At 35.4% G+C, this 25485-nt stretch overlaps 1 protein-coding gene across 1 annotated transcript in view; it reads right to left on the bottom strand.

Annotated features, from left to right (window-relative positions):
* Positions 1-24848, bottom strand: part of LOC149801445 (N-acetylgalactosamine kinase-like) — a 32121-nt gene extending 7273 nt beyond the window's left edge. Inside the window, exons 1-9 of the mRNA XM_089955578.1 lie at positions 24831-24848; positions 24556-24631; positions 22003-22091; positions 15969-16092; positions 13725-13962; positions 13108-13206; positions 6522-6674; positions 3206-3416; positions 1015-1216 (exon numbers count right to left, since the gene is read on the bottom strand). Of these exons, the coding sequence (XP_089811704.1) occupies positions 1015-1216; positions 3206-3416; positions 6522-6674; positions 13108-13206; positions 13725-13962; positions 15969-16092; positions 22003-22091; positions 24556-24611 (1172 nt within the window). The 5' untranslated portion in view covers positions 24612-24631; positions 24831-24848. The remainder of the gene's footprint in view (positions 1-1014; positions 1217-3205; positions 3417-6521; positions 6675-13107; positions 13207-13724; positions 13963-15968; positions 16093-22002; positions 22092-24555; positions 24632-24830) is intronic.
* Positions 24849-25485: the final 637 nt, after the last annotated feature.

The following is a 25485-nucleotide window of genomic DNA, read 5'->3' as shown; positions in this document are numbered from 1 at the left end:
TGGCGGGCAATATAGAAAGGGAATCCCAAAAGATGTTGAATTGTTTTTTGGTGTGACAGGTTTCAATGTATTTTAAAGTTTTTAGGATTGTTGTAATTTTTGCAGTAAAACCGGAGACTTTATCTGGTAACCAGCTTGAGATGGTGGCATGGGACATCGCAATGGCAGCTCCAACTATGTCTCATTTGAACCAGCTGTATACAGGGTCATATCAAAGTGACCAGCTATTTCCACCTGTCAATTCATCTCTATGGGATCTGGGTGAGGGGTCTTCAGAGGCACAAAAGACCACATCAATGCAGGATTAGATGGCTTAGGGGACTGTTGGATAAAGCACAATTTGTTTTCATCTGACATAAAGGGATGGTACCATTTGCCTCAAAATTGGGACTTCCTGAAGGGGCTGTAGTACACGAGGGTTTGAGGCACCTGCAGGCAATGACATTTATAGGTGACACTACTGCAAGGGCAATGTTCTTTAGTGTTGCCTCTGCTTTGTCATACACAACAGTTCTTATGTCGATTGTCATCCTCCTTCTCCTCCCCTCTTCCCACCTAAATATAAGTTTTGTGAGGAACAGCCCCTGTTACATTAAGGTGAGGTGAAATACTATGAAAATTTCAGTTGCAAAAATAAAAAGCTCTTAACCCCTTTGACGAGCACCCATGGGGGCAATTGCCATCCTTCCCTCACACCGCCACTGTGAAAGGGGCATTCTAAATGCACCCAGTCAAAATCTAAGTTGCAGATTGTGCTTCAGAGTAGGGACTCACACCATGCCCAGTGGTAAAAAGCATACTGCGCAGCTTAAGTCTCGGGTTCAATTGGGAGTTTCAGACTATAAGGGTTGGCGACAGTGCAAACAATTTCAGAATTTTCCTTCTGGTTCTCCAGTGTGCTCTACTTAAAATAATATCACCTACACCAACATCTGTGCCATGGAGAGTATGTTAAGTTGCAAGAATCTGTGATATAAATGACATAAAACAAATTAAGTTCCGACTTCAACTTACACACAAATATCAACCAGTTTGTCAAGTTCAGGACAGCTACATTCATACAGGTCCCGACAACTGGCATGGCTGTAATTCATCAGCTGCCCTAGTTTTTCTGCAGCTGCCACTGGTTTGGTATCACATATCTCCTGGAACTTCTGGACCCGGTCCGCCTCACTGAACACATGGGTAGCTCGGTCAAATAGCTTGAAGGACTCAACTAAACACAAATAGGGCAACACAATCAGTAAAAACTTATTCCTACAAACTGTGATTATTTTTTATTTATCATTCGTGACTTTATGAAACCTAAACACAAAATTTACTAATACATCTACTAACAGTGGAAATGCTACTGAAAAGAAAAGATTTAAGTTTTCCTCCTCTAAGAGCTGTACACACTACACTTATTTCAAACAGCAATAAAGCTAATATTCAATTATATTTATAAGTTTTTCTTTATATCATCAGCATGTGCTTGTTTCTCAAACCTGTATTTAATCAAACTGAAAGGTACTGCAGTAAATATTATTTAAACTAAGTGACCATGTCAAGACCTAGTAAAGAAAAAAGGTTGTAGTACAAGTGTCTTGACCTTTACTTTTACAATAATCAGTTTGAGATGTACTGAGAACACGGGTTTGCAGTTCTCATACAGGCCATCATCTGACTGGTCAGAATAAAAAGAGAAAGTTGTGGACTAATACTGCTCACTGAGTACATGACTGGTGTCCCATTCCGACCTTAAGCAACACAAAGAAATGCAGACTTTGCTATGATACATTTATTAACAACTAGTTATTCCTGTTCAATCTGCACCGCTATCATTTTCTTGCATCTCTTAATAAAACGTCCTGAAAATTTCTTTTGAAAACTGCATGATTATCTAGTCATGCATAAAGATTTTTTTTAAACAACACAAAAAACGTATGTGTGGAAATTTGTGGAGACTTAAAAAGAAATTTGCTTTCTTTTTGAATGGTTACATCACTGAGCTAAAACATGGAAATATATTTTAAGAACTGTTTATGACAGTTATTGTTTTGTTGTTGTTGTTGTTGTTGTAGGGTTTAATGCCATTTTTCAGCACACGATAGGCTATACATGGCAGAAGAACCCAGGAAAACCTTGGAAAAAAAGACCGACCCTCGAGAAGCTAATGGCAAGTTTTCTCACATACTCACATTGGCCAAATCCGAGACTCGAACCTACACAGACAGAGGTGAGATGGCAGTGATCCGTAACGGAGAGCGCTTTAGACCACGTGGCCACTCGGGGCCCTGTTACTGTTTTGATTTTAAATCTAAATAAATTACACTATGTAACCTGTGCTCTTCCTGCATTAGAACTTTGTGCTAGGCTAGACAACTCCAGAGTTTACTGTTGAACCAATTATGAAGCTGGATACTGCACAGATTGATGAGATACAGATACTGCACAGATTGATGAGATACAGATTGATGAGACACAGATACTGCACAGATTGATGAGATACAGATTGATGAGATACAGATACTGCACAGATTGATGAGATACAGATACTGCACAGATTGATGAGATACAGATTGATGAGATACAGATACTGCACAGATTGATGAGATACAGATACTGCACAGATTGATGAGATACAGATCTGGATGGTATGTAGGAGAAATCATATACAAATGAATGTATTACAGAAAGGTCAGAATATCAGTCATGTAGGATGTGGGAATGGATAATCTCCAAATAGGAATACTTCTGTCATGCACTCCTGAACAACACTGCCAACAAGAATTTAGTAATGTACACAAACATGTGTGCAAATAACTTGAAGTATGCTTTATGACTTTGGGATTTAAAATCATAAATCTAAACTTATGCTCAAATAGGCTAAAGAAAGTCTGAAGGTTGTAAAAACAAATGAGTATGATTCTGGATCTTGTCTAAACAATCTGACAACAAACAACTTTTTAATAAACAAGTTTACTGAAGTGAAAATCATAGGATAGAATCAGAGTGCTTCTCAAAGGTTTAATTTGCTGTGAAAATTCAAAGAAAATGTTAAAATATAAATTGAAATTTTGAATTCTGACCCACATTCAGAATCTTCTCCTGAAAAAATGCTTAAATTTAGAACCTCTAGTCCACACATACACACCTGCTATAATACTTAGTAAACATACACATAGACACACAGGCTGTAATACTTAGTAAACTCTTTTTGTACCTGACAGAGTATTGGAACTGAGGCTAGTCTGAGCCAACTCTTCCGGACTGACATCCAGGATCTGGCACACCTCAGATTTGCTGTATGCATCTGGATGGAGGACATGCTTTACAAGACCTACTGAACCTTCAAGTGTCAGTCCCAACTTCTCCTGCACCTCCCCAAACCTTCTGTAATCGCGCCAGTTCAGACTTTGGGACTTTGCAAGAATCTGGAATGAAAACATGATATGATAGCATTAATGTGTTAATTTGGATGAAAACTGAATCAATCTCTAAAGGACACTTTCATTTACAAAACTGCATGAAATTAGTAATGGGCCATCTTCAAATTCTATTAAAAGTATGCAAAAATTATATCACTCATGACCTGAGGTTAGAAAAAACAAGATTCCAAGTCTAAAACTATGAATGAATCACAAAGGGATCAGCTCACTCTAGTTTACTTCATAGAGCCATAAAATCATAAAATATATTTAAAAAAACCTGAGAAACAAAAGTTAGGCAATGGATATTCGAGACAGTGATTGCTTGAATGATATCGAATGTTTGGAGTTTCTTCAATAATACTTTCCTGTATAGAGCCTTCTGCTGGGAGAATTCAAGATAAGATTGCACTCCAGTTCATTACCTTTGTTGCTGGCAGATAAACATAGGTGTCTGAACCATTCCAAACCAGGAGAGGAGGCAGAGGTCAGGTGATTCGTACCCCCTTGGTATCTGAGATAATTCATCAGTGGAATTGTCATACAGAATGAGTGTGCCCTGTCCAAAGAGTGTCTTCTGCCACCAGTGAAATACTTTCACTCTTGATACAGATATTTGTGAGGTCTCTAAAGAGCATGCAACCTAGCACAACCATAAGTTCTATAGTACATGAAGTACTGATGGGATTTGTCACTTGTATCTAAAAAGAAGATCACTCTACCCGACTCCCACCCATGTTGGCAAACAAACTTAACATATATAGCTAAATTTTAGCTTGTGAAGGCTGGATTTATGAGGTTGTGGTTGTTATTCTAAAGCATTATGATTGGTTATCATATCTGAAGAAGAAATGAAATTCTTTCAAGGGCTGGTCAACACAAGCAAGACTGCAAGTTATGACAATGAGGGCAATAACTCTGTCTGAAATTGAATAGACAGGACGAAAACCTTAAACGACACATTTAACAGACATGATTTTGGTCTTCAATAAAAAAAAGCTGAAAATCGGAAAGGGGGGTTTGGGGGTTCGAGGGGCAGTGCTCCTGGTGCAACTTATGATCATAATATATAACAAAATAATCATTTGAAAAACTAGCAAATTTACCAAAAGTTTTCAACTTGAATAATTTCACAATATTTATTGTCACATGAATTTGTTCTCCAATACTATTGGTGCTTAAGTTATTTCATGTGCATGTCAGTGTTCACGTCGTAATTAAGTTAATAATTAGGCATTTTTTGCTGCCAACATATTACACTTCTCTCTTTTCATAACAAATCTGTAAAATAAACACCCATTGGCAAGTACATCACCTATATACAAATAATCCCATATATTCACTTGTCTTTTTGTCCACTGGACAAAACCTGTTGATATGCCAGTCGAGCTCTTTTTGCGGCTTTATCAAAGATTTCTTTAGCCTTCCTTTTTGGCTCAATGTGCAATCGTTTCTTTTCCTTGTCAACAAGAGCCTTTTTCTTTTTCTAGCTCCAGTTTGTATTGGTGACATGCAGTGCACATATTCTGAAAAAGGGCTACATCTGTTCCAGACTCTTCCAACCACGACTTCCGTAATTTATATCTTTATTGCAGAGGTCACAAAATGCCAGTCCTCGAGCGTTCAGTTTTCTTATAAACTGACCAACTAAATTTCTGTCAACTTTTGACTCCAGCCATTCCCATTTCCATACATTTTTTAAACCTTTATCTAAACTTTTCGTGTCATGGTCTCTCTCAACAACTTGGGACGCCATTTTTTGTAAGCATGCTTTTTCTTTCCATTGCCATCAGTTTCATTTACACAAAGATTCACTGGATGAATTTAAACTTTTCACCAATCAGAATACTCTTTATGAGAGTTGTGGGCTAGCTAATATATGGAGCGAATACGTTACAAGGGTCGTTGTGGAATAGGACCAAACAGACGTTTAAAAAACTGGAAAAAAACTGGATCAGACATAATAATAAAAAAAACCGGATTATCTCATGAAAAATCGGATTCAAGTCAGGAGAAAAGCTGAATTCCGCTTTAAAACGGAGAAAAATCATGTCTGATTTAAGTCTACAAAAAAATGTTCCAAACCAAGTGCATCAGAATACATTGAATGATTCTTGAGCAAGCAACATTCCATACAAGGACATAAAATTGACTCACAAAGGCCATAACTCTGTCCAAACCAAAAAGTGTGTAAATCAGATAAAACCAATAAAAACATGTCTAAGACTAAAGAGCATTATTTTTCCCAAAATTACATAAGTATATGTTCAGTGTCTCTTACAAATGTTAACTAAAAACAACATTTCAAGGTCCCTGTTCAAGATAAGAATTTCCTTGGCAGAAGGCATAACTCTGTCCAAAAATATGCAAATGAGACAAAACCCAGAAGAGTTTCATGCAAGTCTGATACAATATTCATATCAAACTGCACAAGAACATGCAGAATGGTTCTTGAGCTATACTGGTACAAGCAAAATTCCAGGTGAAAATGTCAAGTTAATTGTCAAGGGGCCATAACTCCACACAAAATGGAGTGATGAGACAAATAAATATCAAGGCCTAGGAGGTAATGTTCACAGCATCATAAAATACTGAATGGTTTTTAAGCTATGCTGGTTACAAGCAAACTCCCATGTGAAAATATCAAGTTAATTGTCATGGGGCCATAACTCTACATAAAATGGAGCTGATGAGACAAATAAATGTCATATCAAGGCCTAGGAGGCAATATTCATAGCATCATAAAATACTGAATGGTTTTTAAGCTATGCTGGTTACAAGCAACATCCCAAAACAAAATATGAAGCATCAAAGGCCATTTCTCTGTCGGAAATGGTGTTGATGAGACAAACACCATAAAAGGGATATCTAAATGTATGAGACAATGCACATACCAAATTGGATCAGAATAAAATTATGTTAAATGGTACAGAGCTTAGCTGGTTACAAGAAGTGCAAACAGACAGACAGACAGATGCAAAAGGTGATTACTATTGGGCTCTTGCATCACAATGCTTGGCTCTATTGATAACAGAAACACAGAGGTGAATGAAATGGATAAATAATAATACTAACATTTATAACAATTATGAAAATACTATAAAAGATAACCTGAGATGCAATTCTGCACTCCACAACACGAGTGTTGAAATGTGATGTAGCTGCCTTGTTTAGTTCTACACAACTATTGGATATCACAAAGGTCACACCATCTGGCAAGGTCACATTCTGCTCTCGCAGGGGATTAAAGTCTATCTTCTTTGCCTGAAGAAACAAGAGTAACACATCTCCTTTTCACTGAACTTAAGACAATTACTTGTCATAATTTACACGAATATTTTAAAATCATCTACAAACTTACATCTGCTGATATTTTCAGAATCATTTCCGAGTTCATGGAGGGAATTTAACAAGGAACATAAAAGATTCTCTAACAACATAGCATCTTGATCTGAAGTCCATTATCCACAGTAATGGACCTATAGTGTGGAACTGACCTATCAAAAACAGTTAATCCATTACTGCTTACAGGTGATCCAAATGACTATTGACAAACAAGTAGGGGTGAAATGGTACACCTGTACTGTGTATCAATATGATTCATATCGATACATGTATAGACATGATGGTCTTTCCATCTCTGAAAGGTAGATGGTGCCCTTTTATGTATGTTGACATACTGGTTGTATTTCCAGTATGCAGACTACAGATAGACATATAGCTGTCATATTTATATGCAATTCTCATCGATGACAAGATAACAAAAGTACTTTCAAACAGACTGCCTATTATTTGTCAGTGAGTTTTATTAAGCGTTTTAGGCCATTTACTGGTGGCTCCATTTAGCTCACTTTAGCCCCCAGACCCTTTGTTTTACCTGGCTTAAATGCTTTGAAAACATCTTATTACCAACTTCATGCCTCTCTTAAACTTGGAAGACATTACAATAATATCTTTAAAACAGAAAAAAATGCAATTTCCTCATGAAAAGAAAATCTCATCTAGAAAAAAATTGGGGCATGGGAATGAGGATGAATACCAACAAAATCTATCACACTGTACTTCCTTTAGATGCAAAAGACTGCTATGGCCCATGGTACTTGTATTTGTTTGTGAAGAAGAAGGAAAATAACTGACAATACGCTACCCTACTCTACGACATCTTTTTATAAAAATTTACACAAGGTGACAAACTTGAGCGATTTGAAATCTGCATCTCAATGTATCTGTGCTAATTTTATTTATTCCACTGGCACCTTCATTCAATGGTTAGACATTCCAAATTTGTTCCCCAAGTACAATTTAAGGAGAGATGCTGCCAGATTTTATCTTAAGTGAGACCTCCCCCTTTGTCACTGAAATAAGGGGGAAGTAGAAAAGGAGGGGGATGAGGAGACAGCCATAATTAAATAGTTACCTAATAGTTCAGTATCTGCCTCTCTTTCTTCCGCTCTACAGAAATCAAAATTTTTAAAAGGTTTCACCTCTACTTCTATAAGCATTAATCTGTTAATTACTTCTGAGTACACTCTGTTCCTTATCCATGTATGAATATTGTTCTGTGCTTCCTTCTGAAGGAGCATACACATAGCTAGCTTTGTCAGCTTGAAGATGTTGTGAAAATTATTTTTATGGCTGTTAAGTACAATTTTCCAGGGCTCCAAATATTTTATCTTTATGGCTGTTAAGTACAATTTCCCAGGGCTCCGAATATTATCTTTAAGGCTGTTAAGTACAATTTCCCAGGGCTCCGAATATTATCTTTAAGGCTGTTAAGTACAATTTCCCAGGGCTCCAAATATTATCTTTATGGCTGTTAAGTACAATTTCCCAGGGCTCCAAATAGTATCTTTATGGCTGTTAAGTACAATTTCCCAGAGCTCCAAATATTATCTTTATGGCTGTTAAAGTACAATTTTCCAGGGCTCCGAATATTATCTTTATGGCTGTTAAAGTACAATTTTCCAGGGCTCTGAATATTATCTTTATGGCTGTTAAGTACAATTTTCCAGGGCTCCAAATATTATCTTTATGGCTGTTAAGTACAATTTTCCAGGGCTCCGAATATTATCTTTATGGCTGTTAAGTACAATTTTCCAGGGCTCCGAATATTATCTTTAAGGCTGTTAAGTACAATTTTCCAGGGCTCTGAATATTATCTTTATGGCTGTTAAGTACAATTTTCCAGGGCTCCAAATATTATCTTTATGGCTGTTAAGTACAATTTCCCAGGGCTCCAAATATTATCTTTATGGCTGTTAAGTACAATTTCCCAGGGCTCCAAATATTATCTTAATGGCTGTTAAGTACAATTTTCCAAAATATTATCTTTAGGATACATTTGCTCTAAAATAGGATTTATCACTATCGCTTTCTTGAATCAGTAGTTTGCTGACTACTGTAATGCCAGATTTATTATCTGTTCCATAATGCTGTAATATGGTCTTTTGTCCATCAATGCCATATCCTGCTTGTGCAGACAGAGAGAGGTATTCAAATAAATATCTTTACTTCTTAATTTCGTTTTTTCATCCTTATTTAGTCAGCTTATTTTAACCCTGATATGGATATGATTTTGTAGCATTTGATTCACATGGCTAAATTGATTCATAAAATAAGAAAATTGCATTCTACTTTTAAACTGTCTGTATTTAAAATAGGATCAGGATTCAGCCCTTTCTACAATTAATTCTGAACTACTGCTTAAAGGGAGAATGACTGTCATGCCTTCCATTCTTGTTCATCCAATACGTGCAGTACATCTGATTTGAATGTAACGCCATTTTCGAGCTCAAAATCACCCACTAGTATCTCCATTAACACTTTCCCAGCTCCGATAATCCGATATACTTCAAAACTTTAAAAACTATTGTCATCATCGCTATCATCAGCTAGTGTTTGCCAAATGAAATTGTAATCTGAAGATGAAACATACTGGGAATCAGACATTTTGGGTTTTGTAGGTAGCCTGTATTTTTAAACATGCATTTATTAAACTTCTTTGATGGAAGGCTCAAACCACGCTATAATACTTATCCAGTGCACAATGTGCCAATCAAATTTAGTTTAACAACCATTCATGTCATGCTTGATGAAACCAGACGTGTAAACAGTTGCTTACCTGAAGAAGAAAAAACATAAGTCGTGACAAGAACAGTTAAATAAAAATTGTATACTTTGCTGAGCATATGCGGGACTTTGCTGAGCATATGTGGGACTTTGATAACTAATTTGTGGGAGTTCTCACATGTCACAGTTCTCCAAGTGCGCAAATTCTACTAATTTTGCATGATTCATGCAATTGCACACCCTGACAGCATCTCTATTTAAGTAATTTACATCTCAACTAATTATTTTTGCATGATATTTCTCTGTTGCTGTACCAATACATCCCATTTGTCACCCAGGGAATAAGCTACATTGATTTCTGATCGGTGTTTAATGTTTAACCTGGACCGGAACAAGCAATAACCACCAATGAGAGTTCAATGTAACATATTTCACCAAGTGACACACCAGTAGTGTAGCTTTTAAATAATCAAAGCAGACTAGATACAATTCAACATAGAAACTTTGTGTACAAGTAGTTATTAAATGATAAGTATTTATACATGTGGAACACATTTGGTAAGTATCCTATATGCTGAACATGCTGCTCAGTTAAGATAATTAGCATAGCATGGAGGGGGGACAGATTACAAACCATGTCACTTTGTATTTAATTTGTAGACGGCAAGTAAATATTCTCAATATTAGACATTTTCATTTTTACTAAAATTAATAAAAATGAGTGTCTGTGACTGCAAATGCAGTTTCAGATTAATTCTAAATTTAAAGAATAACAACGTGAACTAATACTAATTATTTATGACTGCTGAAGATTGAAATAACTTGCATATGGTGAGTACCATTTTGTATTGATTCTCCATCTCCTGTATCAATGTGTTTTGTTACAGTTTAAGTATTGATATACACATGAATCATTTCGCCCCAATCAATTAGACAACAAGCAACTTGACAACCATTTAATTACCCATGTATTATTTGTTAGAGCTCTATGAGTAAGAATTCCAACACCTAGATAGTTTTAGAAACATAGAACATTTTAGCTACTTAACTACATTACATATTATATATATATATATATATATATATATATATATATATATATATATATATATATATATATATATATATATATATATATATATATATGTATGTATGTATATATGTATGTATGCATAGTATGTATGCTGTATCAGTGATATACCATGAGATGCATACATTTATCATTAAAAGGAAACAAGGCTTGCAGAGTTTCATTTTAATGAAAAAATTATACAAGTGGTAAATTATTGATACAGCACATACATACTATACATATATTTTATTTATATCACATACATTCTATACATATTTTATTTATATCACATACATACTATACATATATTTTATTTATATCACATACATACTATACATATATTTTATTTATATCATATATATTTGCACACTGAATGGAGTTAAGATTGACTACATTCAACCGTGTATTGACCGTGTAAATGAACTCCTCATAACCCTGCCTAGTGTATCCTCTACAAAATGTACTTCTGTGCCTTTTGTGGCTGTTCACAATAACCTTGCATCTTGATAAGTTGAATGCTTTCTTTTTTGAGTTTCTATTTTTATCCAATTGATTAAATCAATATAAGACATACTTATGGTTAGACACGAAAGATGTTTTTATAGGAGAAAGTAATGCACTAAAAGCTTTGAACGCTCAGCCATTCATGTACCGGCGCATGGAAATAAATATGGCATAGTGACTAATAATTATTCTGCTTTGATTAACATTTTTAATTTACTACTGACCATAAAACTGTTTCTCTCACTCTCCTTTGGTTGATTTGACTTAACATTTACCATCATTCATAGTTCCAGAGACACTGTCTTATGACACAAGTGAAAATCCTCTATGCCCGTCTTTTCATGGATTTTTACCAGTATCATGCTATGCTAGTCCAGAGAGACAGAGAGAGAGAGAGAGAGAAAGGCAGACTCTGGATATTTTCATTTTTTAATAATAATCGATTAATACTTTTTATCGTTATTTTCATACATCGCTAATGATTAATGAATGGAAATTCACTTTTGAATCTTCAATGCCTTTTAAATTTTGATCTATAGTTGTTGTTGTCGTTGTGGGGTTTAACGCCATTTTTCAGCACACGATAGGCTATACATGGCGGCCAGTATTAATGGTGGAGGAAGAACCCGGAAAACCCTGGAGAGAACCACCGACCCACGAGAAGCTACTGGCAAGCTTTCTCACATATCCACATTGGCTGAATCTTAGACTCGAACCGCCGCAGACAGAGGTGAGACGGCAGTGATCCGTAATGATGAGCGCTTTAGACCACTTGGCCCCCCCCCCCTTGATCTATAGACCTAGAATCAGCAGCACAGAGTTTCAAGAATATTTATATATGCAAATTATTGCACCATGGGCGGATCACAATTTGATATACCAATAGTATTGCTATATCAAATTGCTTTATACCAACACTTTAAAAGCAACGTTTTTTTCAATGCATGTGGTGCATATATATATATATATATATATATATATATATATATATATATATATATATATATATATATATATATATGCACCACATGCATTGAAATATATATATATATATATATATATATATATATATATATATATATATATATATATATATATATATATAAGTTGGCTAGTCTTTGAATATTTTTTTTCATGTTAACAGAAAAATCTTGAGTTTTATTTTATTGCTACCCTAATAATTAGGAAGTACACAAGTAAATAGATCAACTGTGGAATCCCGGCAAGATTTTCTCAAATGCCCAGCAAATATAATTCTATTTCTGTGAAAGTAAGTTGTTGTTGTTGTTGTTTTCATGGGGCTTAACGCCATTTTTCAGCACACGATAGGCTATACATGGCGGCCAGTATTAATGGTGGAGGAAGAACCCGGAAAAACCCTGGAAAGAACCACCGACCCTCGAGAAGCTACTGGCAAGTGAAAGTAAGTACATAAGCCTGACTTTTATTTTGCATAATTTTTTATGATTGCCTTAACTGTATAATGATGGGTTTGGATGACACTACCATATATACTCGCTTATAAGACAAAACCAACTGCAAACAACATAGATCTTAATCTGCCAAAGCATAATGGACCAGCAGATCAAGGTCTATGATGTATGTTGCCATGATCACACCTAACAAATTTAATAGATCCAGATCTGTCGGATGTGACATCAGATCCGGGTCTGTGCATTTTTGCAAAACAAACTGGACTTGTATGCAAAAATACAGAAGTTGGAACCATTTGGAAATTCAGCAGTTTTGTTATAAAACCCAAGGAGAAGGTGAATTTAATTTGCAAGAAACAAACACTAATTCATTTTATGAATGGTTATGACAATTACCAACCATACGATTACAATAAACTAACAAAGAAGGGTTTTACAAGGACTGATTACTGACATAAACAGGGATTGAACAGACAAGTTTATCTGCCTTATTTTCTTTGTTCACTTTTGAATCTTCAATGCCTTTTAAATTTTGTCACCCTCTCCCAACCCATTAAGCTGGGAGAGAGAGAGAGAGAGAGAGAGAGAGAGAGAGAGAGAGACAGAGAAAACATCTTACAGATCCAGCATCTGCCATGAAGGAGATGGCCTGGTCCATGCCACCCCCTTGTGTTCCTATGTATTGTTCACACCTGGCACACAGGTCTGCCAGGACTCTCTAGAAAGTACAGATGACATACAAATAACTAATATTTACAGATATGTGTTGCTATTTTTAAGACATAGATTTAAGTGCAACTAAATTATTTGCTACATGAAAGAAGTGAAATGAGCCTGTAATTCCTCCAAAGAATCCTAGCAACCCAATTTTTTTTTCTTTTTCCTTTGCCTCATAGCTGATACAAAATATTTTAGGCATGCACAGATTGTATCGAACAGTTTTGTCTTTATTTCTCATTTAATATGACTTCATCAACAGCTGACACATGAGCTGACAGATCTAGTGTCAAGAGTTGTATTTTTTGCAAATGAAATGTCTGTAGAATTTTTCATAAACTGACCCTTGGTTGTGGTGATTTAAATTATCAAATGCCATTCACTTGCAATGAACAGAAATATAGAAGATTGTTTATATTTATGGATAACTATAACTGCCTCCAATGTATGTTACAATGAAACAGAACTGAGTTAGTAGTGGCCTTGCTTGGCCCTATTTATTCATTTGCCTACACCCACCCTACTGCATGATTGGCCATTAGCATGCATGACTGTTAGGGCTGAACAGCACACTAACGCACTTGAGCTAGACAGTCCAGCACTCTTGGGTATGGTTCCGTCAGTCATGCAGTTTAACCCCCTTTGGTTGGTCAGACCCAGATGCTCTGTCATTCCTTTAAGACCACACAGGAAGTAGTTAAACCACTGTGGATCGGTTTTGTTGATGTCAAAGTTCTGTATGTCACACTGGAAATCTCTGAAATACCATCCAAATATTGTTACATTTTACTACAGATGACAATATTTTCATTACACTCTCTAATATTTTTAACTTAAATGATATTAATGCACGACTGTAAAGAAAAAATGTCTTCATTATAAGAGAGACCATTCCAGGCTTGCTAATTAAAGAGAAGCCACATCTCTATCCAGATATGGGGAGGGAGGATTTTTGTAGGGATTTAACAAAAAATTATAGGTAGGGCTTGAAAATATCCTGTACAAGTTTCATACAAAGTACTCTTTTACTGATATTGAAGTCTAAACAGATAATGCAACAAGTTGTAACCTTAATAATGACAATGTTGCCAGTATAGATTGCTTTATACAAGAAAGCATTGGAAACAACTATGTTGATACTCCAAAACTAGTCCTGTGTGACTGCGAGATACTCTGGAGATGGGGGAGATGGGCATAAAAATTAAAGTGGTGATTAAAAGTGTCTAAAGGTGAATATAAAACATCAATAGAACCATGACATCCTCTGGGAGAGATTCTATGTAAAATGACGTGGTTGCAACTACTTCTGAAATTTACTTTTACTAGTAAACAATTTAATAGTCACAATAAAAGTCATATGAAAGAAAATGATAATGTCAACAAAAAGCAAATTAGACATTAGGGAATATTTCATGATTTATAACTTGCCGTATATTTGCAGTACAGGCTTTCTCTTGTGGAAATCTTAAGTTATCTCATCATCTCAATAATTGTGGAAAACTTAAGATCTGCTATCATCTCAGTAATTGTGGAAAACTTAAAATCTGCTATCATCTCAGTAATTGTTTCACACTGAAACAAATTCACTCAACAGCATACAGTATACTTTTCTTTATGCATTAATTTGACAAAAGGAGTCTTTTATCTGTGCAGATTTGACAAATTGTAAAATACTTATTATTATTTTATGAACAGTTGGTGACAGGGTAATTTTCCTACACTTTTCTATGTAATGACCCTTATTTTGGGATAGATGTTTAGAAAAATGTAGCACAAGAAAATACATTTCAGCCTTTAAATTTCAGATTGATTTTAGATTGCTTGGACAACATGCTACCTTATATACTCACTTATAAGTCGAGTCAAACTGCAAACAATGTAGGCCTTTATCTGCCATCGCATATTGCTCTAGTGGATCTGGGTCTATTCTACTGATTACTCTTAGTAGACTGCTCAGACCCATTATAGTCTATTCTACTGATTACTCTTAGTAGACTGCTCAGACCCATTATACAATGGCATATTTGTTGTTGTTGTTGTAATAGGGTTTAACACCATTTTTCAGCACACGATAGGCTATACATGGCGTCCAATATTAATGGTGGAGGAAGAACCTGGGAAATCCCCAGAAAGAACCACTAACCCTCGAAAAGCTACTGGGAAGCTTTCTCACATACCCTCATTGGCCGAATCCGAGACTCGAACCCACACAGACAGAGGTGAGATGGCAGTGATCTATAACGGAGAGCACTTTAGACCACTCGGGGCCCCCTGCAATGGCAGATCTGGGTCTGTACAATTTGTATTTGGACTTGTCTTAAAAGCGAGTCTATATGGTAAGTAAAAATAAATATTGGTGGAAAGTTAAATATTCCAACAATCTATGAGTTCTGATCATAAGAAAATGTTGCACAAGGTCCCTTTATCAGAGCTTTAAACTGGAAACCTGTGGCTTCAGACTTTTGTATTCATATCTGATTTGTGAACTTTAACCATAGAAAAAGTAGCTCATGAAAAAAATGGTATTCACTTTGATTTCTTTTTACTGATCACTGAAACTGGGAAACCAAGAATACAAGAATACTAATTCAATCTAAGATGGAGTCAGATATTGTTCTTGTTCGAAAGTTTTCTTGAAATAGGAGCTCAGAATCTTGAATATACAACCAAATTTTTTTATGTCAGTCCAGCTATTCATTATGAAGCTTTAATAGTAAATGAAGAGACTGGTGTCCATAATTTTAGGAAATGTTTAAAAAATACTTGTAGCTTGAGTCAGTGTTGGACAGATAAAGCCTCTTCCTGTCATTGGTTGATGCAGCAATAATGATGTCCTGTTCAATGGCCATTGGCAGCACTCCATAGCCACAGTAGTCGATGTGCTCCCCTGAAGAGAATATAAAAATTTTAATAATTTCACAGATCGTCAGAAAAGACTCCAGAATTTGATTCTAATGAAGATGCACCTAAGATGAACTATATGCACACAAGCTGAACCATACAACTATAAACTAGTGGTGCAGTGTAAATGGGTGTAAACTAATAGTTCAGTGTAAATAGGTGTAAATTATTATTACACCTATTTATACTGCATTACCAGTTTACATCTATTTTCACACCAATGAAAGAAGTTGTTTTCTGAAAATTTACTGGATTTATTGGCTAAAAAGTGTTTGGGGGAACGAAAAGTATATTGTGACCATAGCTTGCTGTCTTGTTCAAAAGCTCAGTGCTCCAGCAAAGTCAAATATGATTTATGAGCCAACGAAATATCATACTAATTCCATACTATTTTAAACTGGTTTGGTGGAATGAATGCAAGATCTCAGCTATCTCATATGCATTTCAGCAATAACCTCAAAACAAGCATGTGATGTATTTCTTGTTGTGTTTTTCTCTCACTAACATGTATAGAGGGTTCTCACTGGATGTGTACCCATGGGTTTTGATGCTTGGAATTGAATTCTGGTGCATAGAAATTACAACCTGCATGTATTTATGATTCACACTGATTTGGGCCGGAACATCAGTCTTACCTTTGATTCACCTGAAGCATAATGAGCATGCACTGTCCATAACAAATTTACAGTATGCACCTGTAATCAACACTGTTTAAGACTTATAAGCCAAAAATAATACATCTAATATAAAATCAGTATGAACTGGGCAGAGTCAATAGGTCACTGATGTCTTGCCTTGGTGTGCATAACTGAATCAAGGTTAGATTGTTTTAAAATTAGCCTTGACATTTATGACAGATGATGATGGAATCAGTTATAATTTGATTTGATGAACTTTTTAACAAATATTGACATTTGCTTGATTGCCCGTAAAATTATAAAATCAATAAGACAAAACAGGAATACATGTATACGGTTGTATACGGTGCCACACAGAGCCAGTTCTCAAAGGTACATGCACAAGCTCTAGTTGTGTTTTATTGGTAATTAATTTGCTTCAATCGGAAAAAAAGATTAAATTTTTTGTGTGTTTTAATTAATGTATCATTCGGTAGATATATCTGTGAACTGTTAAATCACAATGGTGCAAAAGAGGTATATTTTCTTTTCCATCTCAGTCTTAGAAATGACATGCCAGTGATGTTCATTGTGACCCTCAGACTCCAAAGAAATGGAAAGTTAGTAACAATTGTGAGTGAGTGTGTGTGTGATTTGGATTTTTAACGTAGCTTTAAAAAAATTTCAGCCATATCGCTACAATGTCTGTAGTGTATCAGTTTATCGTGATGTCAAGCACTGGGTCATCATGCCGCAGACATGTAGTATTATGTCCCACCCAGTCACATTATCTTGACACCAAGCCAACCAGTCCTAACACTAACCTCTTAATGCTGAGCACCAAGGGAGGCAGCTGTTAATACCATTTTTGTAAGTCTTTGGTATGACTTGGTCAGGGATCAAAGCCACGACCTCCCGCATCTGAAGTGGACACTCTTACCACTAGGCCACCAGAGACACACACACTGAAGAGGCTATTAACAAAACTAGAATCTTCCAGAAATATAAAACTAAGAAAGCCAACAAGCCTGTCAACTTCATGCTAACTTTCCACCCTGATGCTCTAAAGCTAGCGTATTTGCTGGCCTATAAGTCAATGCGGAGTATAAGTCAAATTATTATTTTTTTAAGTGCATGTACTCTTCCTGTACTTAGGCAGCAACTGATTATTGATTTTTTTTCTCATACTTTAAATTGCTGCCAGTTCTATTGACAAGTTCAAAAGATGTCACTGGTTCATAAATTTACATGAGTAACAAGCATCTCCTTCCATTATATGGTACTATATTCATAATACCCCATGGGTAGCCTCATTTCCCTACTGGTAGCCTCACTAATTTGATCTGGTCTGCCGAATCTTGACCTCTAACAGATGTTAGCTTGTAAAACCTGAATATAGCTGAAGCATATTTAATTAGCATGTAAATACTACTACAAAGCCAGGATATTCTTGGACAATGGAAGTGTTTGTGATTTGTGATTTGGATTTTTAACATAGCTTTAACAATTTTTCATTCATATTGCTACGATGTCTGCAGTGTGGCAGTTTATAGTGATGTCAAGCACTGGGGCATCATGCCGCAGACATGTAGCATGATGTCCCACCCAGTCACATTATCCTGATACCAGGCTGACCAGTCCTAACACTAACCTCTTAATGCTGAGCGCCAAGCGAGGTAGCTGTTAGTAACATTTTTGTATGTCTTCGGTATGACTTGGTCCAGGGATCAAACCCACGACCTCCCGCATCTGAGGCGGACGCTCTAACCCCTAGGCCACTGGAGTGGTCTAAAGGAAGTGTTAACTAAAACTAAAAGGAACTGCTTACCCGGTGGTATTCATTAATAATGGAATAGTACTCTATTCCCAACAAATAAGATTATTTTAAAAGTGCATGTACTCTTCCTGTACTTAGGTGGCAATTGGTTTTTTTTATCTTTACTGTCTGTTCCATTGGCAAGTTCAAAAGATGTCGCTGGCTGAGAAATGTACTCAAGTAACCACCTGGCATTTCCTTTCATTATATGGTACAGTATTCATAATACCCATAGGTAGCCTCATTTCCCTATTGGTAGCCTTGCTAATCTGATCTGGTCTGCCAAATCTTGACCTCAAACAGGTGTTAGTTTGGAATGACTGAATACATCTGTAGTATATTTAATCAGAATGTAAATACCACTAGTGTGCCATATAATTCTTGAGTAATGGATAATTAGAAGGAATCGCTTAACTGGTAATGGAATATGGTACTGCACTTGTACATAAGTAAGATCAGTCCTCAGGTAAGTGAACAATACAATACAGATTTACTATCGTGAAGACATCTCTCTTTTTATCTCTCTGTCTCTCAGTGGGGCATAAGTTTTATCTGATCATTAGGTGCAAGAAGAAAATTGTGATGGAATATGTCTTTGTCATAGTTATTCATCTTCTAATGCATTAATATGTAATCATATTTAAACAACATATATTTCAAACAACGTACATTACTGGTGAATGCTGCTTTAGTGCAATTACATCTGATGAATGTTAATTTTGAATACCGATGATCATGTAATTGTTTAAAATACTCAATGTGGGATCCTATATTTTTTTTCATATATGATCTCTTCCCCAAAATGAAATATTTTTAAACATTATTCTTCATACTTTTGGAGAATTATTTTCCATACGAAAAAGATGATTAAGTGATTCGGATGACATAATCAATATATGAGTCAATTCGGAGTATAAGACGAAGCTAAATTTTCTGGTTAAAAAAGTATCGTTTTATAGGCTGGCAAACACGGTACAACAAATCATATGCAAGCATTGGCACCATATTTGAATCATCCAGACATCTCCAGGGTATATTCCAAATAAAAATTTCAAGAACAATCTGGTATGTGCCAGGGTAACTTCAAACAAGACCACAGATTCAGGCACATACCACTGCAAAAGCAAGCATTGTCTAATTTGCAAACCGAGACCAAATCTTTCAGAATTTCCACAACAGGAGTTAACTACACTTCTCCTTTGATAACTTGCACACAACGGGGTCCACAAACATAGACCGCATTATAAGCGAGGCGCGTGTTACAGAGGGACCTCCAAAAATTGTGAAAAAAAATTACTTTGACATCGAGAAAACCGTGGGGGGGAGCAGCATTAGGGAACTGGGCCGTTTATTGATTGAATCCTCATTTTACAATTACGTTGATAACAATTTTTAATAACATGCTTTTCTAATGATGTTGTTCGTTATTCTGTTTAAATAACATTTATTTTCAAAATATCCAACATATGAAAGATCGTTCCAACTGGTTTCAACAACCATCACGTGTACGCAAAAAAAATTGTGTATTATGTCACTGCTTTTTGTTTTCTTGATGAGTCTGGTTCCTGTAGTGGTGTTTAATATTATCCTGCCAAATCCGGAGTCCCCAGAGCAGGGCACTAGACTAACTGTCGATACACCACCAAACAAGATTCCTTTTCTTCAAAAACATGCAACATTTATTCTGTGAGACAATTGTCTACTTCGAAACTCAATTTTTGTATTGTTCAATTAGTACAATATTGATGTAGTGATTTCATTGGAAGTAATAATGAAACTTCTTATCATCCTTGAGGATATCTCTAAGTGCCAGTTCAGACATTCTCAGAAAATCACTTGCCTACAATGGTCCATATTGGTGAAAAAAAGCTCTTTATTTTACGAAGTATTCATTTCCCTTGGCTGCCTTGTTATCTTGGATCACAGTTATGAAAGAGTTGGTTAATTTAAGGTAGTATATGTTACATACACAATAACGTTTATAAGTGTTCAATTGATCAAATAAAGTGAGTTCACCTGACATACAACCAGGGCTGCTAGATTTTAAATTTGTAGGATTTTGGTGCTTTTTAACTTTTCTTTTATTCCACCTCCTTTATTTGATTCAAAAGACATAATTAACACAATAACACAAAGGAGGCCAGCTTTTAATTCAGTGCTTCAATACAACAAATACTTCTAGAAGTCAGTTATCAAAACAAGGTCAGCACTTAAATAGGTTCTCAGAGAAATGCTCACGGACATAGCTGTTATGGTAGATTGATGCATTTTATGTTTAATTACAAGAGGACACATCGCATTTATGATGATTACACTTGAAAGGAACTAAAAGATAGAACTAGAACACAAATTTCAATAGATAAAAAATTATTTAATTTGTATTTATTTATTAAAGTACTGCCTCCACTCATCGTAAGTGAAATTTTCATTGATCGAAATTTCCTTACATACCGTAACTAGGAACGTCATTTGGAAAGAAAATGTAAATAACTGTATGACCTATTTTTAAATTTGATATTTCATGTGTTGATTAAAATTTCCAGGTCCTATCTACCATTTTCGACGATAAAATGAGTAATACATCAAAGTTTCCGTTACCAATTTTGATCATGATTTTCTTCATGTTCAACAAATAGGGATCCATTTTTGGGCTATTTTAAAAATGGGATCTATGCCTGACCCCGCGTTATAAGTGGGTTCACAAGTTATCAGGGCACAAATTATTGATGGAGTGGTGTACATACTTAATCAATCAGAAGTTAGGTTTCAAGCCAATAATACAATCTATCTTCTGACATGCAAGATCTGTGCCATTCAATATGTCATGAAACAAATGAATGGACATTAGTCTAGTCCCCCAAGATGTAACCAACTGAATCTAACTTGGGGTGGACAGACATCAAAGACATAAAAAACAAAAAATGAAAAATTGAAAACTCATGTTTTGTTTGGCCTAAATTAAAAAATTACCGTTGGTCATCAGGTTTGCACCCAACACAAAGCTGTGCTAATATCTACCCAAGAAATTATATTTTTTTTAAATAATGTATTGTCTTTATTATTATTATTATTATTATTATAGTTCTTGTCCATAATCCAGACATAACAATTATTGTAACATCTTACCTTCAGAAACTCCTTGCATAACTCTACCAGGATTTAATTTCTTTACCAAATCCTGTAAATGGGATTGATCTCTCACACCACGCTGTGCTCTGTCCTTTGTTCAGAACTTTCAATTAGGTCAATACATACTGGTTCGTTATGTAATAGACACAAGAACCCACTTGTCTATTATTTTTGCACAATTTCGTACTGTTATGCAGAATTAATATTTAATACAAATAATACAGACAGGTTAGAAACTTTTAATATATATATATATATATATAAGCTGCAGCAAAGTTAAATCAAGAACAGTTCCAAAAACAAATAAGTTCATTTAGCATTCCAATATACTCACCAATCAGGTTCACGCGTCCTGGTGCCCTTGCAAAAAACTGTGGTGAATGTCCAAATTTGTTCTCAAACTGTTTCTTAATGTTGCCATACCTGTTGAGAATAATTCACAGTTGATAAATTAGTAAATGTAAGCAAAGTTCAGATCCTATAACACAATCAGCAGTTATAAAAACTAATGCATACCTTCAAGGATGCCTTTACACACACACACACACAAACACAAACACATCAAACAACCTTTTAATTTACAGGATGCCCCAGAATTGTATCAATGAAAGTATAGCCAGGGAAAGAGAAGTATTATACAACTGGACTTGTGTCCAGATTCTTTGTCATCCAATTCATCCAATAAGATCTGTGAAAATTGATTGCCATGTCAGGGCTCTCAGTCACCTGAGCTTCTGGGTGAAACATGTGTAAATTCTCAAAATGTGTCATGTCATTTCTCTCTGTGACATGCCCCCAAGACGCTCCTTTTTCTATTCCAGTCAGCCATGGCCAATCTCCAGAACAGCTAAAGCCATGACTTAAGTAGACAGGCAAGAAGCCACTAATTAAATGTCAATCTTTATCACTGCAATTATCTTGGGAAAAGGACTGTCCCTCTGACATACTTCAAAGAAACCATGTTTTACTGACTATGTATGTAAGCACCTGCAATTTATTGGCAAATAAATCGTCCTATTTTGTTGTAACAGTATTTAATTTGGTAATGATGTTAAGTGAATGGAATCAAAGCTTTCCCCAAGTTTGATTTGGACAATCCTGTCAAATCATCGATAGCAATAATAATAATAATAATAATAATAACTAGTTAAGTATGTGTGATTGATATTGAGCACTACAAATCAGTAGGTACTTTATAAGAGAAAAGTGACCGCTCCGGTGGTTTAGTGGTTAGAAGCAGATGGTCGGGGGTTTGAACCCCAGATGAATCATACAAAAGACATAAAAATGGTTCTAACAGCTGCCTCACTAGGCGCTCAACATTAAGAGGTCAGTGTTAGGACTGGTTGGCCTGGTGTTAGGATAATGTGCCTGGGTGGCACATCATGGTACATGTCTGTGGCATGATACCCTAGTACTCAACATCGCTATAAACTGCCACACTGCAGACATCATAGCTATATGACTGAATTTTTTTAAAAGATACATTAAAATTCCAAATTACACACACACGCAAAAGAAAAGTACATAGCTTCTTAAATATGAGTCAGCTTAATCTGTTTTCATGTTTCAGGAAAGAGACTTGTGACAAAATTGACAATAAAAAGGGAAGAAAAAAGGTGAAAGTTCCATTCAACTGAGAATTTTGAGTATCAGTAACTAAAGATTGTGTAAATTCATCTTGACTACAGTTCAAATCTGCAGCTTTAAGCTACATGTATTTAGGTACCGTACATGTACCAAGAGTAATTCTCTTTTATAGATTCCACATTATACACTATCTTTACTCCTTAAGATCAACTCTTAAGACATTTAACACTGTTTAATAACTTATTTATTTTGATTTATTATTTTTATGCACATGCTACTTGGTACGTTGCTTTCCTTCTTTGTTTAATTTAATAATGGCAACTCATGTTTCTATATAAGTAGTGTAATGTCAGGTGTTTACTCATCTCAATTTCTCTGGCTGGAATGGAGATTTTATTCTACTTACATGGAAAACTACATACCATTCTAAGTGATCATTCTTGGGATTGAAACCAATTATTTACAATTTTACAGCTCTAGTTTATTTTCCGTTTTTAGTGTTGTTGTAGAAGTAATTTGTTTTATATAAATGTATGTGTGTAATATTTAAACTTCAATGTCTATTTACTAAAATATTTTTTCTTTTCTGTGTAAATTCAATTATAATATTAAAATAATGAGCATGTGTTATTCATTTTCATTTCTATCCTTTTGAAAGTGAGGAACTCCAGAGTTTATTCCATGGACTCTCAGAAACAGGCTGGGGACTTCAAAGTTCCACGAGTGAAGAATCTGGGACTCCTCATCCTGAAATTATGTTGAGAGCCTTGGTTGTGTATATATTTTTGTCCCTACAGAATATTTATTCTTGTACTTTTTTGCATCTGGAATGCAAATTAATTAATTTTTTTTAAACAGAAGAAAATAAGGGTATTTTTTCTTTCAACATTAAGGAAGCAACACACATTAAAATGTGACATATTTACCATTACTGGGGAACGTAGATGTACATTTCTAGAAGGGCAATTGTAACTATTTTGTTTAAAGATCCATCCTGTTTTCCGTTTGATGGTTCCCTCGTTCCCATCTTTCCACAGGTTTTATTTTTCTATCTCTACCAAACACCACAGTGTATCACAAGTATAATAATGCAACTTGATGAAAAAATTTGAAAAATTTAGTGAAACTGGGGCCGAAAATATGGCGTTGAACCAAAGAGAATCGATAAGTTGTTGACGCTAGCGTTCGGCATTATTACTGTTCCGCTTATGATAAACTAGTTTCAAATACCAACATGTTTAAATTAATGTTATGTAAGAATAAAATTATTGCATGCATACCGTTAATTATTACTTACCTATCGATTTCTTTAAGTGGAAAGCCGGCTTCCACCGTCGGTGGCAGATCCGCCATCTTGAAATCATGTGATGATCCTAAAAAAAATAATCTATATATATATCAAACTATGTAGAGCATGCTCGTCGACGAATCAGCAGTCGAAGTGTCTAGAGTACAAATTAAACAACACGTATTTGATTACAGTACAGTGCACAGATGGCTAGAGCACGCAGAATGTTGAAACAAATTTATAGCCCGAAAGAGAGAAAAATATAGTGGCAAAAGTTCCTTTACGTTACTCGTACGATCCGTTCTGACACCGGGCCCTGTCCATTATTCTATACAAGACACTAATTCAGAGTACTACTTTCCACACCATACCCTCGTGGAAGTGAGTGATTTGAACTTATTTAGGAGTAATATGAGGAACTTATGTCATTTGTTAGGATTTTGTGCCCCTATAGACTTTATTTCCCTCAATATTTACGTTGCATCAGCCACCTGTTGTATCATAGCATTAGCATGGAATGTATCGGACGTGGACGTGGTGTAGATCACAGGCGCTCGAATCGTTGCTTAAAATTGACCTGTCATACATGATGCATAGCTGCCAACCTTCCAGGCTCACAATTAGTAAAAATAGGGATAAAAGTCGTGAATTTGGACATGAATTAGTGAAAAATACCATGACCATAACTCCATCCACTCTGACCGTCAATACTACACTATATCAAGATCGCAGTATAAAACTAAAACACTACATATATACAGAAATATTTATTTATCAAGACATGATAATGTGGCAGACTTGAACTTCCTCAACTGCTTGATCTTGGCGACTAAAATTGCTGACAAATTTTCTGCAGCTAAGGAGGCCCTAAAGTCTTATTTTTCCTCACTAGAGAAAATACTCTTTTGCTGTCACTGTTGCTGTGAGGAATATACAGGA

This window comes from Sinohyriopsis cumingii, chromosome 4, assembly GCF_028554795.1.
Source record: "Sinohyriopsis cumingii isolate HCF-2022 chromosome 4, ASM2855479v2, whole genome shotgun sequence".
NCBI lineage: Eukaryota > Metazoa > Mollusca > Bivalvia > Unionida > Unionidae > Sinohyriopsis > Sinohyriopsis cumingii.
This window is presented reverse-complemented; position numbering and strand designations above follow the sequence as displayed.